General features: G+C 41.0%; 2 protein-coding genes across 2 annotated transcripts; one reads left to right on the plus strand and one right to left on the minus strand.

Annotated features, from left to right (window-relative positions):
- The first annotated feature begins 57 nt into the window (after positions 1-57).
- Positions 58-6,946, plus strand: ankrd13a (ankyrin repeat domain 13A). The gene is made up of 15 exons (XM_084024795.1): positions 58-521; positions 1,417-1,552; positions 1,863-1,987; positions 2,092-2,137; positions 2,335-2,478; positions 2,567-2,756; positions 3,393-3,459; positions 3,575-3,656; positions 3,749-3,810; positions 3,899-4,029; positions 4,144-4,301; positions 4,401-4,532; positions 4,625-4,785; positions 4,875-4,939; positions 5,100-6,946. The coding sequence occupies exons 1-15, from the start codon at positions 414-416 to the stop codon at positions 5,308-5,310; spliced, it is 1,818 nt and encodes a 605-aa protein (XP_083880921.1). The 5' UTR covers positions 58-413; the 3' UTR covers positions 5,311-6,946.
- Positions 6,947-11,520: 4,574 nt separating this feature from the next.
- On the minus strand, positions 11,521-17,251 carry slc6a4b (solute carrier family 6 member 4b). Its single transcript, XM_084024806.1, has 13 exons — positions 17,011-17,251; positions 16,266-16,400; positions 15,866-16,085; positions 15,579-15,717; positions 15,341-15,475; positions 14,314-14,417; positions 13,552-13,679; positions 13,335-13,447; positions 12,990-13,121; positions 12,777-12,876; positions 12,572-12,672; positions 12,036-12,203; positions 11,521-11,930 (listed from the first exon to the last, which is right to left on the minus strand). Exons 1-13 carry the CDS (start codon positions 17,237-17,239, stop codon positions 11,847-11,849), a joined length of 1,788 nt encoding a protein of 595 aa, XP_083880932.1. The 5' UTR covers positions 17,240-17,251; the 3' UTR covers positions 11,521-11,846.
- Positions 17,252-17,628: the final 377 nt, after the last annotated feature.

The following is a 17,628-nucleotide window of genomic DNA, read 5'->3' on the forward strand; positions in this document are numbered from 1 at the left end:
CTTTTTTTCTAAAGGCGATGATTTTATTTACAATGCACGTTTCTGTCGTGTATTTACCAAATGCGTGCTTGTTATAACATATAAATTAACTTCCGTTTTAAAGGGAAAGGTAGGCGATCTTTATTAGATTGTATGAATTCGATTGTGAGTCTGTTTCAATAAATGACACCCCTGTCATTATTGGGAACTGCTCCTGGCACTTCCTTGTTCAAAAGTTTTATTTAGGGGAAGGCTTGCTGAAAAGTTGGACTCCGGTTAGACATCTCGACGTTGTTATTGTCAAATGTTGAGGCCATGGATCGTATTTGTCGTGGATATTTGCAGAACTAGCGTGTAGCTATCTCAGTTTTTCCAATGGCTGTAATTACTAGAAGCTGGCTAACGTTGCACTGAGCGACTCCACAAAGAGGAAGATGTCCACGGCTAACGTTAGCGAAGACATCCGAGAGAAGTTCCCCCTGCATTCCGCCGTGTGGGAGAATGACTACAGGACGCTGGAGGCACAAATCACGGTACCACAGGTTGGTGGAGCACGGAACATGTTTCAGACCGTCACACCGATGCTGGGCTAGCTAGACGAAGCCCGTAGTGAGCTGTTGAATCATCCGTAGCCATCCGGTAAAAGTAGGCCAGTCATGTTGACAGACGCTCCGTTGTGCCACACGCAGATAACGTTTGAAATGTCTATGAGATCGTAGCTATTCACCGATCAACAGGTTCGGAAGTTTACTTGAAAAATCTATTCCAATACAGATTTGAAGCACGTTTCCAGCTGTTACTTTTGAGCTAGTACTATCCCAATTTTTTTTGGAATACTCAAACGCAATATCTACATGTGATAACAAAGAACTGCTTTAGCAATTAATATATATATATATATATATATATATATATATATATATATATATATATATATATATATATATTTGTGATGTGTGAATATATGAGAGTTTAATTAGTGTCATATGAATCGTGCTATTATTATTCTGAAGAGTTTGAGTATGTCTGTTGTCTTCTCAGCTTCATTCCTTTCAAACATGCAACTGACCAATCTCACAACTTCTCTCTAAATATTACACGTTTTCAAAGGCATCTCTTATCTCATTGTGTTATTCCTCTTCGTAACCCACCACAGTTAATACTGTGTTTTGGTGCAATGACTCATTTGACATGGTGCTCAACGTTCCAACGTTTTCAGTCCTATATCATTACCAGAGAATACCTAAATTAAAGGTTTAAAACTATGACTCTTTGGGGTATAATCTGAAGGTGCTCAGTTGCAATTGAAGTAACATTACAAGGCCGGGACAGCTTGCTCTTTTGTTCATGTTGTTCGGGTCAATAATGCTTAGATTTTACCACACAAATAGAGGTGCAGGGGAAACTAATGTGTTGTTCACTCCTTGGTTTTCTCAGAATGACATCGAGGCTGTGGATCCCAGGGGTCGGACACCTCTGCACCTGGCTGTGTCGCTCGGGCACCTGGAGTCGGTGAGAGTCCTTCTAAGACACGGTGCTGAAGTGACGAAAGAAAACTCCATGAATTGGACAGGTTAGTCATAGAAATGATATCGAATGCTGTACTATAAATGTTTCCCTCATTTGTTTTGTAAAAAAAATACTTTATGAGAATATGTGGGTTGTCTGATCACTTAGAGCCCTTCTCTGTTAATGTTGTTTCTGGTCAAAAAAAAAAAATCCTCTCCCCGACTTCAATAGAACACTTCCCCCTTGGTTATTGCCATAATTTCTTGAGGTTGTCTAATGGATGTTTGCTACTCCTGGGGATCAGATGCGTTTCTTAAAAGGTTCAGTGGTTTGTTATATTATAATTGTCTGTGTCTGTGTCTGTGTCTGTGTAGTACTGCAGGAGGCCGTCAGCACCGGAGATCCGGAGATGGTTCAGTTAGTGCTTCAACGCAGAGACTACCTCAAAGCCTCCACTGCCCTGGGAGGAGTGCCTGAGCTGCTGGCAAAGATCCGAGAGGTTTTACTTTGTGTATTTTCCTGTTGCCTTATTATTCCATCTGTATGTGTGCCTGGTAACAATTAACGGCAAAGGAAATAATCGCTTTATCTTTTCATCCATAGTCTCCAGACTTCTATATGGAAATGAAGTGGGAGTTCACCAGTTGGAGTAAGTTATTTTATATGTGTAGATGAATATCATAAAAGTTTCTAACACTGTACCAAGCAATTAAATAGCCATGGTTTCATCATCAGGCAGGGAAAACTAGATACCTGCCTCTGAGTGGGGTGATGAATTTGTTTCGGTTTCGTAATGAGTGACTTGGATTTTCACGTGTGGCACATTTATATGCTGTTGCTTCACAGTCCCTCTTCTGTCCCGGGTTTGTCCAAGTGATGTTTGTCGCATTTGGAAAAGTGGCGCCAGCCTGCGAGTGGATGCCACTCTGCTAGGCTTTGAAAACATGACTTGGATCAGAGGACGCAGAAGCTACATCTTCAGAGGAGATGGTGTGTGATCTAACTCTCTTACACCTCCTTTGATTTGGACTTTTTCTGTAAAAATGATTGAAATCCATCCCCGCCTGTATTCGTACAGATTCGTGTGCAGAGTTAATGGAGGTGAACCATGACGATGAAGTCGTGGACACCGAACGCTTCAACATATCTCAAGAAATTGAGGATGTCACGCTAGAATCGATGCAGCCGGCTGAACAGGAAGTTGCCAAAAGGTTGACCACGTCTATTGTCAACACCTACCTGGACACCAAGGACATTGCTTTTGAGAGGCAAGAGTCCCATCTTTTTAAATGTGTCTTTTTTTCTGACAGCATGCATAGACTAACTCCACAAAGTGACAGTTTATCATGAGATAAGATCCCGTTGCTGTCACGCTTGTTTTAGTGGCATTACACTCTGAGTGAGGTTAATGTGTAAACACTGATAACATCAGGCTGATTAATCATCACTTTGAACTGGGTGATGATGTGACTACAAACTAACAACATGCAATAGATATTAACAATGTGAGCAAATGTAACTCAAACATCATGTAATTAGTTTAAAATAATATATTGTCTCTACATAATCTTGCACATCTTCATCTGGATAATGTCCACAAACACACACTTGTCAAACAAACAAAGGTGTAACTAATAACTTTAGTGATGGCTGCATTCCATATAGGTGTTTAGTGCTGTGATATTCTGGCTCAGCTGCTTATTGGAACACCTGAATGGAACTGAGTCCTCTGTAATGTTATTAAATACAGCAGGGCTTCTGCTCAATGTAAAAGTAAAATATTCAATACCTATAGGTTGTATAATTTCTTCCAAACTAGCTAATGTGATGGTTGTTTTTGCCTGTAATGATGCTTTAGTTTTCACAAAAGATAACCATTTTGGTTTTTGGTTTCTTTTTCACAGGAACAAGTCTGGAATTTGGGGCTGGAGAGCTGACAAAACTGAAATGGTCAATGGATTTGAAGCAAAGGTTCACAGTAGTTTACGACATTTTCCTTTTCATTACAACTAAATATTGGTGCCACTCAAAACGGTGGAGCCTATTTATAACAGTGTATGAGTTTAGATTCTGGTTGTTTTTGCAGGTTTTCAGTGTGAACAATGTAAATGTGGTAATCAGGACAAGGACAGAGCATCTTACAGACGAGGAGAAAGCCAGGATAAAAAGTAGGTGGAAAATATGCGACAAATATGACTCTATAACCCACATTTGATGGAAACCGAATGAGCGTTCTGTAGTAAGACTTTATCGTTTAAAGGTGAAAGGAACATCTTGGAGTCGCTGCTTGGGACTGTGGAGCAGCACATTAGTGCACAAGGGGTAAGACATTCGTTCAGTAACCGTATTTAAGTTGTGAGTTTGTGTTGTTTATGCGTGGCTGATTTGATACGAGTGCTCAACTTTATAGGACCTGACTCTGGAGTATGCTACTGCCACCAATCCCACTGCCATCACTCCAGAGGAATACTTTGATCCTGACTTTGACCTGGGGAACAGAGACATCGGCCGACCCATTGAACTGAGCATTCGAACACAGAAGTAAGGAACCGCTTTTCTAGCCACAGAAACATCCTGTTTTATTCCTCATTGCCACCCCTTTTTTCTTCATTGCACATTTCAACAGCATTTTTGCTTTAATCTTGTCGCACCCAGGTTCAAAGGTACATTATGGATGAGCGAGGAGCATCCTCTGTCCCTGGTGGAGCAGGTGACACCCATCATTGACCTCATGGCTCGGACCAGTTCCCATTTTGCCCGTCTACGAGACTTTGTGACCCTGAAGTTTCCTCCTGGATTTCCTGTCAAAATAGGTATGTGGCATTCCCATCAAGTTTAATAGAAACTACACTTTAAAGAAGCTCCCTCTGTTTTTTGTTTTTACTAATCTGTTGTGCTTTCCTCTGTTGTAGAGATTCCCCTGTTTCATGTGCTGAATGCCAGGATTACCTTTGGTAACGTTAACAAATGCAGCACTGAAGAGGAAGCGATCCCAACACCAGCAGCCACACCAACGTCCTCAGGAGAAGAGGAAGAAGCTGCAGGTAGGAACGCAGACAGTATAACCAGTAAATGAGGCAGTCGTTTAAAATAGCCTGTCATTCCTAAACCACTTTTTCTTTTTTCTTGCATCCAGCACTGCCTCTATTTCAGGTGTCTTCTTCAGTGTTTGAGGTGCCTGCCACTTACCACCGCCGAGGAGGCAGCCGGCACACACCCATGTCCAACAACGACGAGGAGATTTTGCAGTTCGCCATCCACCAGAGTCTCCTGGAGTCTCGAGGAGCGCCGGGCCAGGTCCGAACAATCATCGGTTGTTAGAACTTTTAAAAGTCCCTGCAAGTTGCTGCATCCTTTAAATGCCCCTGATGTTTTTGTCATTGCAGGGGGGGATTTGGGATGATGCTGATGGGGATTTCACTGATGTCATGCCCAGTAGCCAGAGTGACAGGTACGAACACAGGTTAAAGTTGCAATTACATAATTATTTGTCATAAAAGGAACAGTCCTTGGCACTTGCTTTTCCTTGACGGGGATTATGTTTATCAGTCCGTCCACCGAACCCTGAGAACTGAGCTGGATCTCACTCTCTCCTGTCAATGTCATTCTAGGAGTATCCCAGAGGGGGTGCTAGTGGAATATGGAGACACCCCCAGCACTGTCAGCTCCCCGTCTGCGTCTGCCTCTGCCTCGAGCCCCGACTCAGAGCTCCGCCTGGCCATTGAGCTCTCTGCCCGGGCTCAAGAGGAAGAAGACAAGATAAGGAAGCAGGAGGCAGAGGAGCTGGAGATGATCTTGCAGCTATCACTCACTGAGAAGTAAAAGGAATACGAGGGAATAATAATGCAACATTTCCAGATCCAGAAGAAACCACCACACCTCAATTTTCCTTCCTAACCACTGTAGTCATCTATGCAACTGCAGGTTTCTTTCTGTAGCAGATCATCCTTGCACAGGCAATATTTTCCAAAAGGTATTTTTGGTAAGATCATACTCCTTTATATATTTGTATCTCAACATAGTGTGTCTCCATCTTCAAGCTTAGTTCATGGACTCCTCCAGATGATTTCAGGGTCTGTTCTACTTTTTATTAAGTTTCTATCCAAATCGGAATCACAGCAGCAACTCGTGTGTTGATCACACTGTTGCTCGGAGTGGGGTCAAATCAGTGTAAATTGTGGTTCTATGAACAAAATGACTACTCAAGATGGCTTCATGTAGTGCTGACACTCAAATGTGCCACTTAAGTTCCAGAGCGCCGTTTGTTGTTTTTTTCCCTCCAACCTGTTGCCTCAGTCACTGGTATTTAGATTGCTAGAATGAAAACAGCCTAGCACAATTAAAAGCCTCTAATACTGTGGACCTAAAGGGACAGATTTGAGTGTTCTTCTGAGCGTGGGCTCACAGAATAACAGAAATCTCAGGGTTCCAATTTTACACACTTTCCCTTCACTTTGGAATTGGTATATAAATCTATTGGGAATTCTTCTTTGGTGCAAAATGGTATCACCCCTGCATATCTGCCATATTGATATTAATTCAGTAAGTTTTGAGTCAAAGGGTCATAAGTAAATCCACTTTCTTGTGCTTTGTGAGTGTACACTCTACAGATTGGTAAACAGAAGCATGTTGCTGTGAGATAAATTTTAAATCGGCTGCATGCTAATTTAATATCTTTGCTGCAGAACAATGGAGTTTTCAAATTTCCCGGATTGTTAGTGAACATTTTCTCAGATTTCATGGTGAAAAAAAATACATGTTTGTTAACTGTCATTGAGTAACTGCACCTCCAGTTCCAAAACGTAATAGCAGAGCCCAATCTGTCCGTGGGTTTACAGCCGGCATGCAGTTTAAAAGCAGTCGCACAACCAAGGCTGCAGAGATTATTCAGATTTCTAAAGGCAGTCTGTTAGCCTTGTGTAGCCTCGAACAACTCTTGACCTCTGAGCGAAAGTAAAGACAGCACAGACTCCTAGCATGACCGCCATATGTAGGATTAGGTTCTTCAGCATGTGCCAAGGGATTGCTTTGACCTGACGATGCTGTGGTGGGGGGCAAGAGGTGGTGATTTTATGTGGTGCCACTTAAGACTAAACATTTTTTAATTTTGTAATATAAAAATGAGATGAAGCGGTTTCAGTTGTACCAGGATGATGCTGAGTAACATGCATTAACCACTAGAGTTGCTTTCACTGACAACCAACCACTTATCAAAGATATCTGCAAAGCTGCTTCTCATATTTAGGGGCTGCAGCTCACAAACTACTTATACAATGAACAAGTTTCCAAACTGCTGAACATTCGACTTTAAAAAAAAAAAAGCTACCTTTGGTTAATTTAATGCAGGTCTTTGTAATATACCGTTCCAGCTGCAAACTTGTTGTTTTTTTTAATGTTAAAAATTTTAAGAAAATGTGTCCGTTTCAAAATGTTCTAAAATAAAAGCACTTTATTTCCATGAGGACTAAACGGGACTTTGTTCATGTGCTTTATTTACAAGAACACAGCTGATAACAAAAGAGACAACCTTATATGCTTTTCTATCATAATGATTTGGATATGTATGTATTTAATGCTGTAGGTTTCTTCCCACTATTGTCTTGTGAAGTTTATTATTTCCTTTTTTTTTTAAAGGCCAAAATGGTTTTAAATTTAGTAATTTTCAATTCCAGAAAAGTGATGAGCAGATTTCCACATTCCACTCAATTAAACCACTCTGGTTTAATTGATGAACATTTAAACAATGACAACTTTGATTTTATAATACCACTGATTTATTGAACGGTTGCAGAACTCCAGGCTTATAGACCAAAATTCCCTTAAATAATAAAATACTTATAACAAACTGCACTAATTACAGCGTTTTCATTCAGATGAAGTGCAAAAAAGGCAATCATTTCTATAATTCCGATGTCCCTTTGTCAGAAGCTAATCAAATACAAATTACTGCAACAAAATCCTGATATCCTGACGCATCAAACATACATCCAGTCTTAAATAACCTGATTTCATGAAAAAAAAGAAAACCCAGTTCATATATAATTGTGCAGTCTGGGTGATAGACGTATATTGCGGTGGCAGAGCTCGGCTGCTCCCGTCGGAGGTCGTTGTGGCTCCAGCGCTGCACTCCGCGGTTCTCGGTACGCGGTTCTCGGTCCTCGGTCCTCGGTGCAGCGGGCGCGTGGACACACCTGTCTGTCTCTCGTTCTTTATCCCACAGGCTTCACCGACGAGACAGCGGTTTGTAGACACAGACAGCCATGATGATCATCAGCACCAGCAGCACCGCGAGGACACTCCCCAGCGTGACTGTGAGCACATCAAACACACGCCGACACAAATTACACACCAGTAAGACGATGGCCTGACTGGTGATGCTGGTTTTAAGTAAGTCTGTTTCACCAGTGACTAGTTGTCACTCTAGAATAAAGACAGAAAGGCGTTTTTGAAGCGTTTAAACGCCTCGCGAGACCGCTAGTCATTGGCTGCACCTACGGGCCTCACGTCGGTTTCTATAGCAACGTCGAGTCTCACCTAAATTCTGCTTCTGTAAAACAACATAAGCTCTCTCGGCCACTTTGGAGTCGGCGGGTTGTCCGTTCACCAACACGCTGAAACACATGATGAGTGTGTGCGGGATGAGACGCAGCATCGTAGCGGCGGAGGCTGGAGGAGGATGAGGAGGATGATGATGGTGGTGATGACAGTCAGGCGGTTCTTCTTCCGCTGTCGCATCCGGGTCCTAAAGCCGTTGGGTTGTTCCCACTGAGCAATTACGTTCACATAGAGACCATATTTTACTGAGATTTGAAACGCAAAGATATTGATTTATTATTATTATGGTTATTATTATTGTTATTATTATTATTATTATTATTATTATTATTATTATTAATATTATTATTATTAATATTATTATTATTATTATTATTATTATTATTATTATTGATTTATTATTATGATTATAGAGGACTAAAGAAACAGGAATATTCCCATGTAGACGCTTCAAGCAGTGCATTTATTTGACAGTGCATGCATCCCAGGGGTTTCCAGGTTTGACTGTGAAAATACAAAGTCTATAAGGTCTCTTTTCTTACTGGTAACCATCACACAAGTGTGAGGCCTCCATCTCATTTCCCCATTTCTGAAATGTCAAAGAGCAATGAAAAATAGACACAAAGGTCAAGCTCCTTGCGGTTATATCCTTATATAATTACTCTGCATGAGTGATGTATATGGCCTTTACCTTCATCCTGCATAGAACGTAGGAGTGCACACCATTGCAAAACACTTATGGCTCTTAATTTTATGCCGGGGAAGCTTAATGAATGTTAGGAAATGTCAGTCATGGTGGCCTGAAATTAAAAGTGGAGACTTCCTCGATAAACTAATCAAAACAAACATTTCATTAAAGCACAAACTCAGAGATCCTGTTTTTAATAGGCGAAGACATTTAAACTGTATCAAACTTTTTCTCTGCTTTGACCTGAGTCAAGAATGGACGCTTGATAGGCTTAATAAGCTATCAAGGTACGGTAATGCACTCTTTTTAGTTATAAACTTCGTATCATTGCCTGACTTTCATCTTTTGTCTGTATGTCTGTGTCGATTCATCAATGGATTGCAACATTGTCATGACAGCACATGAGAGTCTTACATAAGCATAACTGCTTGTTTCATATGCATGCAGATTACTGAACTCATTTATTAACACAACAGTCAAATGAGGCTTCTCAGCAAATCAGCTTTCCAAGTCTCAACTGTCCCAGCACGAAACATTCGGTTCCCAATTGATTGGTTAATGACAAAGAGTGCTAATTTAAAAACATTACCTCCATCTTTGTGTGAAGCACAATACCCACTGGTGGTTGTGTTTCACTGTTTAATGCAGGTTTGGTGGCCCATTAAAACGTAGGAAGGAATGAGCGTTTGTTGTCACCGATATAAATAAAATCTTCTATTACACTATGTGTCATTTTATATCATGAAATCAAGAAAATACAGCAATTATATGCCAGACCAATCGTCACATTGATACAAGGATTATGAAGATCCAATATTAAAACATCAGTCCTGCTCACTGGGAGTATTATACACAGACAGACAATATGACTCTCTGAGGGCTGACAAATCTATGCTGTCTTCTGGCCCCTCATTAGCATAGTAATAGACTAGCAGCCCAAAACATATATATATATATATATATATATATATATATATATATATATATATATATATATTATTCTGACAATGATTGCTTCAGTATACAGAACTGTACCTGGAATCCCTATTTTACAGTAATCTCGTTTTACTTGGATAGAAAGCTACTGCTCTGTGATTCGTCAGGAATAATGGATACATAGTATCAGTCATGTTACCCTAAATATATATGGTTTGTGGAGGTGTTCATGTCAGGCACAGAAGAAACCGGCTATTTAGCAGTGTCTCTTTTATGTGTCTCCTGTGTTTGCCTGTTCTCTACTTCAATGGCAGTCAGTGACACAAAAGGGCTTTGATCTGCACGTCCGTCAACCAGCAGCTCAGCACGGAATCAAATGTTTCCAACCACTTTCTCATCTCGTATACACATAAATACAAATCAGTTCAGTAAGTAAAGATCTGATGTGATTGTGTGTGTGCGTGTGTGTGTGTGTGTGTGTGTGTGTGTGTGTGTGTGTGTGTGTGTGTGTGTGTGTGTGTGTGTGTGTGTCTGTGTGCGTGTTTGAAGGTAGAGGCTGCTCTATTTCCTTGTATGTTGATGGATTCTGGATGTTGCAAATTAGTTTGTTAATTAGAATATCTAATTGAGGTGAGCAACAACAGCCAACAGCCATTACAAAGACATGAAGATCACCATATGGAGATTTACAAGAGAAAATCTCTCGTGTGTTCTGCTACACATCTACCATTTAGGAAAAAATGTAGTTCCCGTTGTAATATACATAGTGGAACTTAACGAAATGCTGTACAACGTTTGGTTTTGATTGTTCGTCTTAATGTTTAACCTCCAGAAATGAAAAGAAACACAAAGATGAAATTTGTAATGTTTACTGTAATTAATTCATACACATCTGACTAGTACATAAACCAGGTTGAAAAGGACTGAAATCACACAACAGTCATCAGTCACATTATTCTCTGAATATAAATAAAATATAAAGCACTTTTAGATAATTTTAACATGGGGTCAAGACACATGTGATATTATTCTGTATCTGCAGGTGGAAAAAACATATTTTTAAATTAGAGTGAAAACATTGGAGAGGCACAATATCAATACAACTTTTACATTGTTTGTACATACAGTGTTTTAAGCAGATTAAGGCATAACAGGCTACCTTGAGTTAAATGAAGGTGTCAGATGAAGATCAAAAAGTTCATTTTGAATATGAAGAACCAATATACAGTCCAACTTCAACTTTTTATTTTCTTGGAAAATGAACTGATCTTTGTCTGAGAGCCTCACGTATCTCCTTGACAAACACTTGTAGGGAAAAACAAAACATTTTAGCAGATATATCCAGCAGCTGGTGTGAAATCCTATACAAACACTGTATAACAGATCTACTGTATAAATATAAAATACAGCATTGGCAAAAACATAACAGGGAGTGTTTTTATTGGTGTATTTGCTACCATTTAATCTCTCTCCTCTGGCTGTCCAGCAAAAACACGATATCTGTTCAAATTGTCACAAAAAAATACAACCGAGCTGGAAAAAACTGTAAAAAAACATTAGCTGACAGTATTCTGTCTACGGAGTGGAGGAATAGCCTGCTGACGTTTTTTATTACATGAAATTACATGCAAAACACTGCTACCACCATTACTCAAGTGGTGAAGTGCACCAATGGTGTTTCCATTGTTTCATCTAACTTTCACAAACCACAGAAAATCTAGAAAAAACAGTCCCATGCAATAGAAATGATGTGCTGAACGTTACATATAGAAATGCATGTTTTTTGTTGTTTTTTTTCCTTGGCATATTGTTGTGAGATAAAGAAGGCTGATTAAGGGGAAACAGACCATTAAGGGACTACTACAAACGCAAGAATGTAACACTTGAAAATGGCAACATGTGAAGCTACATATATATCTGAATACACACAGACCATACACAAAGGTACCAGTATTGCTATCTCAGTTCCTCTTGGAATTAGAAATTTAGCAGCATTTACCATTTTACATTTTACAGTGTACATGTGCAGTGAAAAGTTTGACATGTTGGACATCGTCATCATCAGCAGGTCACAATGTCAGATCGTGTTCCTGTTCGGTCACAAATAATAACTTATAACTGTGGTTTGAATAGAAACTACAAGCAGGGGTATTTTATCACGTGTTGAGGTGTTTTTCTTTCACACGGGCACACTGGCCATGTTGAGGCTGTCAGTGTGGATGTCCGGTATGGTCCTCTCTGGTCTGAGACACACCGCCAACCTCTGTGGAAAACCGAGAGATTTTATTCATAGTGTCATATCACAACAAAAGTTATCTTACATCGAGCAGGACTAGACACGTTCACCCCTCCCTCTGGGTCCACTGACCTGTTTTAGAGATCCAGGGGTCCACACCAGCTTGTAGACCATGTAGACGGGGATCCATATGAAGGATGAGAAGCCAATGATGTATCCCACTGTGATGCTCCAGTCGGGGTACTTATAATCGAACAGCGTGAGGGGCGGCGCTTTCAGCAGGGAGCTCACTATAATATACTGAGGATATACATATACATTTCCACATTTACCATTTCCACATGTAAATGTATTCTATAGGAAATAATATAGAGGAAGGGTAATATATCTGTCACACAAATAAATATATAAAGGAAGTAATAATAGTGTCATAATCCTAAATGTCAACAGGAAGAAAACCAGAGAGAGTCATGCATATAAGAGGGAAGTATATCAAACTATATTTAGATGAGGGATCGATCAACTGTTATGTCTTAAAAGGCCTTTGAGATTGTTTGGTCCTGGTCCTCTTCAGCCCATTGATATCTGGATGACTTAAATGTATGACATCATCAAAGGACTACAGATAAAATATTTCTTCTGAAATAAAAATAAAAATCAAATCTTACTGCTAGAAATGCTGGACTGATGGCGACCCAGCACACCTTCCAGAATAACCCTGGAGCCTGGCCCAACATGGACTGAATATCACTGCTAAATCTTTGAACGCCTGAAAGCAACAACATAAACACAAGATGTGTTTTTCATTGTCATGGATTTTCATTTCAAAATAAAAAGAAACTGAATACCAGCCGATCATAATCTCTTGTTTACCGTAGAACCAGGAAACTGCAATGACCTCAAGGAAACCCACGGCTATAATAGAGGATCCTACTCCGAACTCCTCCAGCAGCTTCACCACGTAGGCACCGCCCTGCCGATAACAGTTTACACCGACTAATAACACAGTCCATCATCAGACTGCACATATTTAATTCACGTGTCCAGAACAACCTGAAAGATGCAGGAAAATGTGAAAAAACTTACATTTGTAAGGGTGCTTAGAGAACCCAAAAAGCAGACAATTACCAATCCCAGAACCAAAAGTTCACGTCTGTGAGAGAAACGGTCTGGGTATTCATCCAGCACGGCGGTGATGATCGCCTCCAGCCCACCAAACTGAAACACACAATAGCATTGTTGTTGTTGTTGGAAGGTTTCAAATATACAGGCGTATATGGTAGCTTCTAGAAATTTATATCAGAAGCCATTCAATATATTTGGAGGCTTTGTTTCAGGTAAAAAAAACAAATTCTCAGTCAAATTAACCACTAGCTGGATAGTTTTCTGACCCAGTGGCCACAACGTTAGTCCAGTGATCACAGTTCGTACCGTGCTGTCCAGTCCCAGCGTGATCATCATCACAAAAAAGATGATTGCAAAAAAGGTTGAGCCCATCATGTTTGCAATGGCTTCTGGGTATGTGATGAAGAGTAAGCTTGGTCCTGAAGGCGTGAAAATATCAAATTAGTGGAGATCAGGGTCAGCGTTTGTTTTCTGATTGAGTTTGATCTTTTCATGATTTGAAATTTAAAACATCTTTGCTGACCTTTATCCTTGGCTACATCCTCCACCTCCACCTTCCTCATCTCTGCCATGTAGCCCAGCACGGTGAAGATCACGAACCCCGACACGAAGCTGGTCAGACAGTTCACCAAACTGGTCACAATGGCGTCGCTGTTGAGGAAGAAATGAAAGCCTGTTCAATAATGACTGTCATCCCTATAATTCTTCCGTAAACCTAATTTTTCATTTCTACCAGAGACACGCCTCGTTGACCCTTCTGACCTTTGTTGAATGGGTTCCTTTATGTTTTCTCTTCAGCTTTGTGTCTGACACACTGAGGATACTCCTGGCTAGTAACCATAGACATCTCACTACAATAGCAATGAGGAATACTCTACTGTAGCCTGGCGACCCCTTCAGGGGTGACCCTGCCTTCGCCCAGTGTCAGCTGGGATCAACACCAGCGCTCCCTGCGACCTGGAATTATAGAAGTGGCTACAGATAATGGATGGATGGATGAATACTCTGCTGTAGTTTGTTGTGTGTTCATTAGAGATGGAAAACATCTGTCCAATGAAACGAATTTGGGAAATAATAACCAAGTGTCAGCTTTTAGTAAAGAAATATCTTCCATCTCCACAGAATTAGTCACTTAAGATCAGCAAATAAACAATCAAAACTTACACTCCAGACTTCTGCTAGTTGTTTTCTTTCTTTTACATAAAACAATCTGTTTTCAGCCAGAATTGACCCTTTTTACTTTGCAATTGAAATGTAGTTTCATAAAGAAATCAGTGTGTCGTACCGATAGCAGTTATTTGTGAAAGGGTTGTAGCTTGAGAGAGCCAGGAGCACCCCGAACCCAGGCCCCAGGGAGAAGAATATCTGAGCGGCAGCATCCACCCATACCTAGAAAAGACAGCAAGGGGGACAGAAAGGGACATTACACTATCTGAGACTATAAGTGCTTTAGGTTGCCATGGGCATTGATTAGCATGAAAAAACAGTATTTCTTTCACCGATTAGACCCAGTTTTTCCACCCTCCAAATGAAATTAATATCTTTAAATGTTCATTTTTATTTGTGTGTTTGGATCCCTCAGAAGCAGAAGAGGTGTTGTGTCAGTGGTATAAAAATCGAGTTGCCGCACACCTGTACGCAGGGAGATCTGAAGAGCAGCACGCGTTCGGTTTTAAAAAGAGGAGGGCAGCTTTGGATATTGGTGAGTGAGACAGAGAGGGAGTCCTTTGTTAATGGTCAGAAAATCTAAACCAATTATGCATCTTATTATCCTGCTCTGTGGCTTATTTATGCATCTCATTTGGTCTCATCCATATTCCCTTCCCACCAAAGCACTCACACATGTTTAGCAAACAGCCGCACTGAGCTGGAGAGGAAAATGAGGACGTTTCATGAATCTCAAAAAAATATATAGGCAGATTCTCCAGGGACTAGTGGGTAGAAATGAATTTAAGGTTTATTCTAAGCCACTGCCTCTTATGCGTGAGAGATCCAGTTGTGTTTTTTTTAATTATAGCAGGTTTAATATGAATCAGCAACGCTTAAATGTTGGCAGGACAGTGGAGAAGTAGTCACATCACTGTCTTACCCACAGTTAAAGAGCTTTGGGAGGTGATACACAATCAAATGGAGTATATCACACTTTTGTACTTGAGAAATGGTGGACAAAAGACATATATCTTCATAATATTAATATAAACATATAAAATAGGATTCTCAAGGGACCAAGCTTACAAGGCGAGACCATGTTTCGACCAAATTTGTATTGTTTTCTGACAAACCAGCAGAATGACCAAGTTTGTACAACTCACACTGGTCTCCAGCAGCTTCCCCCACTGGGGCTTCAGGTAAAACACCACTCCTCTCCAGGCTCCTGGCAGAGTGGCCCCTCGGATGAGCAGGATGAAAAGCACAATGTAGGGCAAGGTGGCAGTCACCCACACTACCTGGTGTGGAGATAAATCAGAGACACAGACGTCGTAGCTATGTGGATGGGAGGATCGTAATTTCCTATGTTATTATGGCTGTGATGCAACTGCAGTGTGTTACCTTCCCTGAGGTCTTCACGCCCTTCCAGAGACTGAAGTATACGATGGTGAAGATGAGAAAAAGGCAGAGCATCAACTGCCAGCGAACCCCCCCGACGTCTCTCAGGCCCGAAGACTTGTGGAGCTCAAGGACATTCCTCCTGTCACGATCAAACAAGCTTGTTCATCGCAGCGTCGGCACGGAAGACAACCTTTCCCGGACGGAATCACTAGCCGGCTATATTTACGTATTACTGTAAAGGCTATTTATACACGTGGTTTCTGTAACTCACACTTACATGCACTTACGTGTAAAATTCCTCGGCCGGAGACCTGGAGGAATTCGTCCAGGTGACGTTGTCGACACCGAAATAGTTGGTGCAGTCGGGGGTGTTCCACACGTTGTCGCAGTTCGTCCAAGGCAAGATGGTGGAGAACGAGGAGTAGAAATAGAAGAGGGCCCAGGCGATGATGGTGTTGTAGTAGAAGGACACATACAGGGCGATGATACATATGGCATAGCCTAAACCTGAAACAGACGAGGCAGGTAAGAGAGGAGGTCTCCTTATCATTCACTGGCCCTCTTTGAAGATGCATTTACATTAATCAAATCACTTTTTGACAACATAACCTCAAACGCAACCACAACCTTTCACTGAGTGACAGCTTGTGAACATCTGCCCTTGAGCAGTTCGGTGTGAAGCCTTACCTTTGAAAATGGGACAGATGTGTTTCCATATGGATATGGCTCCGGTTCTGTGGAACTGCCCCAGTGCCAGCTCCATGTAAAAGAGCGGCACACCGCCGAAGATAGCCATCAAAATGTAGGGGATCAGGAAAGCACCTGCAGAGATGCATGAGGGGTGAATGGTCCATGAAGGTGGTGATGCCTGTCAGCGCTGTCTCGTGTGTGAAGACAAAGTGAGGACATTCATAAAAGCATGGAGACTTAACAGGGCTTGAATTCTTCTTTGAAACATTAAATTATAATGTGAAAATGAGACTTCTCATTGGCCTTTTTTTTTATTTTTTTTTTTACATCAACTCACTGTTAAATTGTGGTTTACATGTTTCAGATCAAAGGGGGATTTACGAGAATCCATCACGGCTGTGTCAACACACTTCTGACGCACTTACTGTATATTCATATACACACAATCATAAAATGAAATGAAAACAGAACCAATCCGTGCAGACATTTTTTTAAAGTATTCACTAAAACGCTCTTTTATTGTTAACAATATTGATAAACACGTGACCAAAGAAGAGTATAGAGGCGATATAACTTTTCTGTGGACTTCAGCACCATGGACAGTTTCTACAAACATTTTGAAACCATTTGAGCACAAATTCTGAGATTGAATCCATTTGAAGAAAATATAAAAGTGTTTCCGTATATTAGATTTGTGAAATGAAGCTGAATGGCGATGGTTTAAAATCTCTAAACCACTTACCGCCACCGTTTTGGTAACATACGTACGGAAATCTCCAAACATTTCCCAGGTCCACCGCAAAACCAATGACAGACAAGAGAAAATCCATCTTTTTGCTCCATTTGTCCCTGGAGTCCGTCTGCGTGAGGGCCGGCACCGGGACCGCGTTGTTGTTGGCGCTGTAGCCGGGGTTCGGGGAGCCTTGGCGGGTCAGACTGCCGGCCATGACTGCTGAGTCCTGTCGGGGCATCGGACTGTGAAAAGTCAGTCAGAGGAGCAGCTCCACGGAGGAGAGGATATTTCTCCTGTGATGACGATGACAGGAGGAGTGGGAGGAGTTGATGGAGCTGCAGCTCACACTTAGGGATACCTGGTAGTTGTTGGAACACCTTTGAACAACCCTCAAAAAGCTCCCATGTGTTTCTGCTCATCAATAAGATGGATGTGAGTCAGTTAACATGCAGCTTTTATTCAAGCAACAGGTTGTCAAGCAAAAGTTGCAGTTTTTCTCAGTCGCTTTGGTGCTTTTCTCAGATCAGAATGAAAATTCTCATGACTATTAGTTCAACCTCCACAACATTTAGTCATTTGTGCACATCATAGTAGGAATTTCTCCTTCCTCTGAACAAATTGCAAATG

Source organism: Eutrigla gurnardus (genome assembly GCF_963514095.1).
Source record: "Eutrigla gurnardus genome assembly, chromosome: 13".
NCBI lineage: Eukaryota > Metazoa > Chordata > Actinopteri > Perciformes > Triglidae > Eutrigla > Eutrigla gurnardus.

Excerpts from the sequence above, each read along its gene's own strand:
- ankrd13a (XM_084024795.1), top strand. The coding sequence starts at position 414 with ATGTCCACGGCTAACGTTAGCGAAGACATCCGAGAGAAGTTCCCCCTG. Across the intron at positions 3,657-3,748 it reads GGAGAAAGCCAGGATAAAAA|GTGAAAGGAACATCTTGGAG; the intron begins GTAGGTGGAAAA and ends TATCGTTTAAAG. Across the intron at positions 4,533-4,624 it reads AGAAGAGGAAGAAGCTGCAG|CACTGCCTCTATTTCAGGTG; the intron begins GTAGGAACGCAG and ends TCTTGCATCCAG.
- slc6a4b (XM_084024806.1), bottom strand. The coding sequence starts at position 17,239 with ATGCCCCGACAGGACTCAGCAGTCATGGCCGGCAGTCTGACCCGCCAA. Across the intron at positions 15,476-15,578 it reads GCGTGAAGACCTCAGGGAAG|GTAGTGTGGGTGACTGCCAC; the intron begins GTAACACACTGC and ends TCTCCACACCAG. Across the intron at positions 11,931-12,035 it reads CCCCTGGATCTCTAAAACAG|AGGTTGGCGGTGTGTCTCAG; the intron begins GTCAGTGGACCC and ends GGTTTTCCACAG.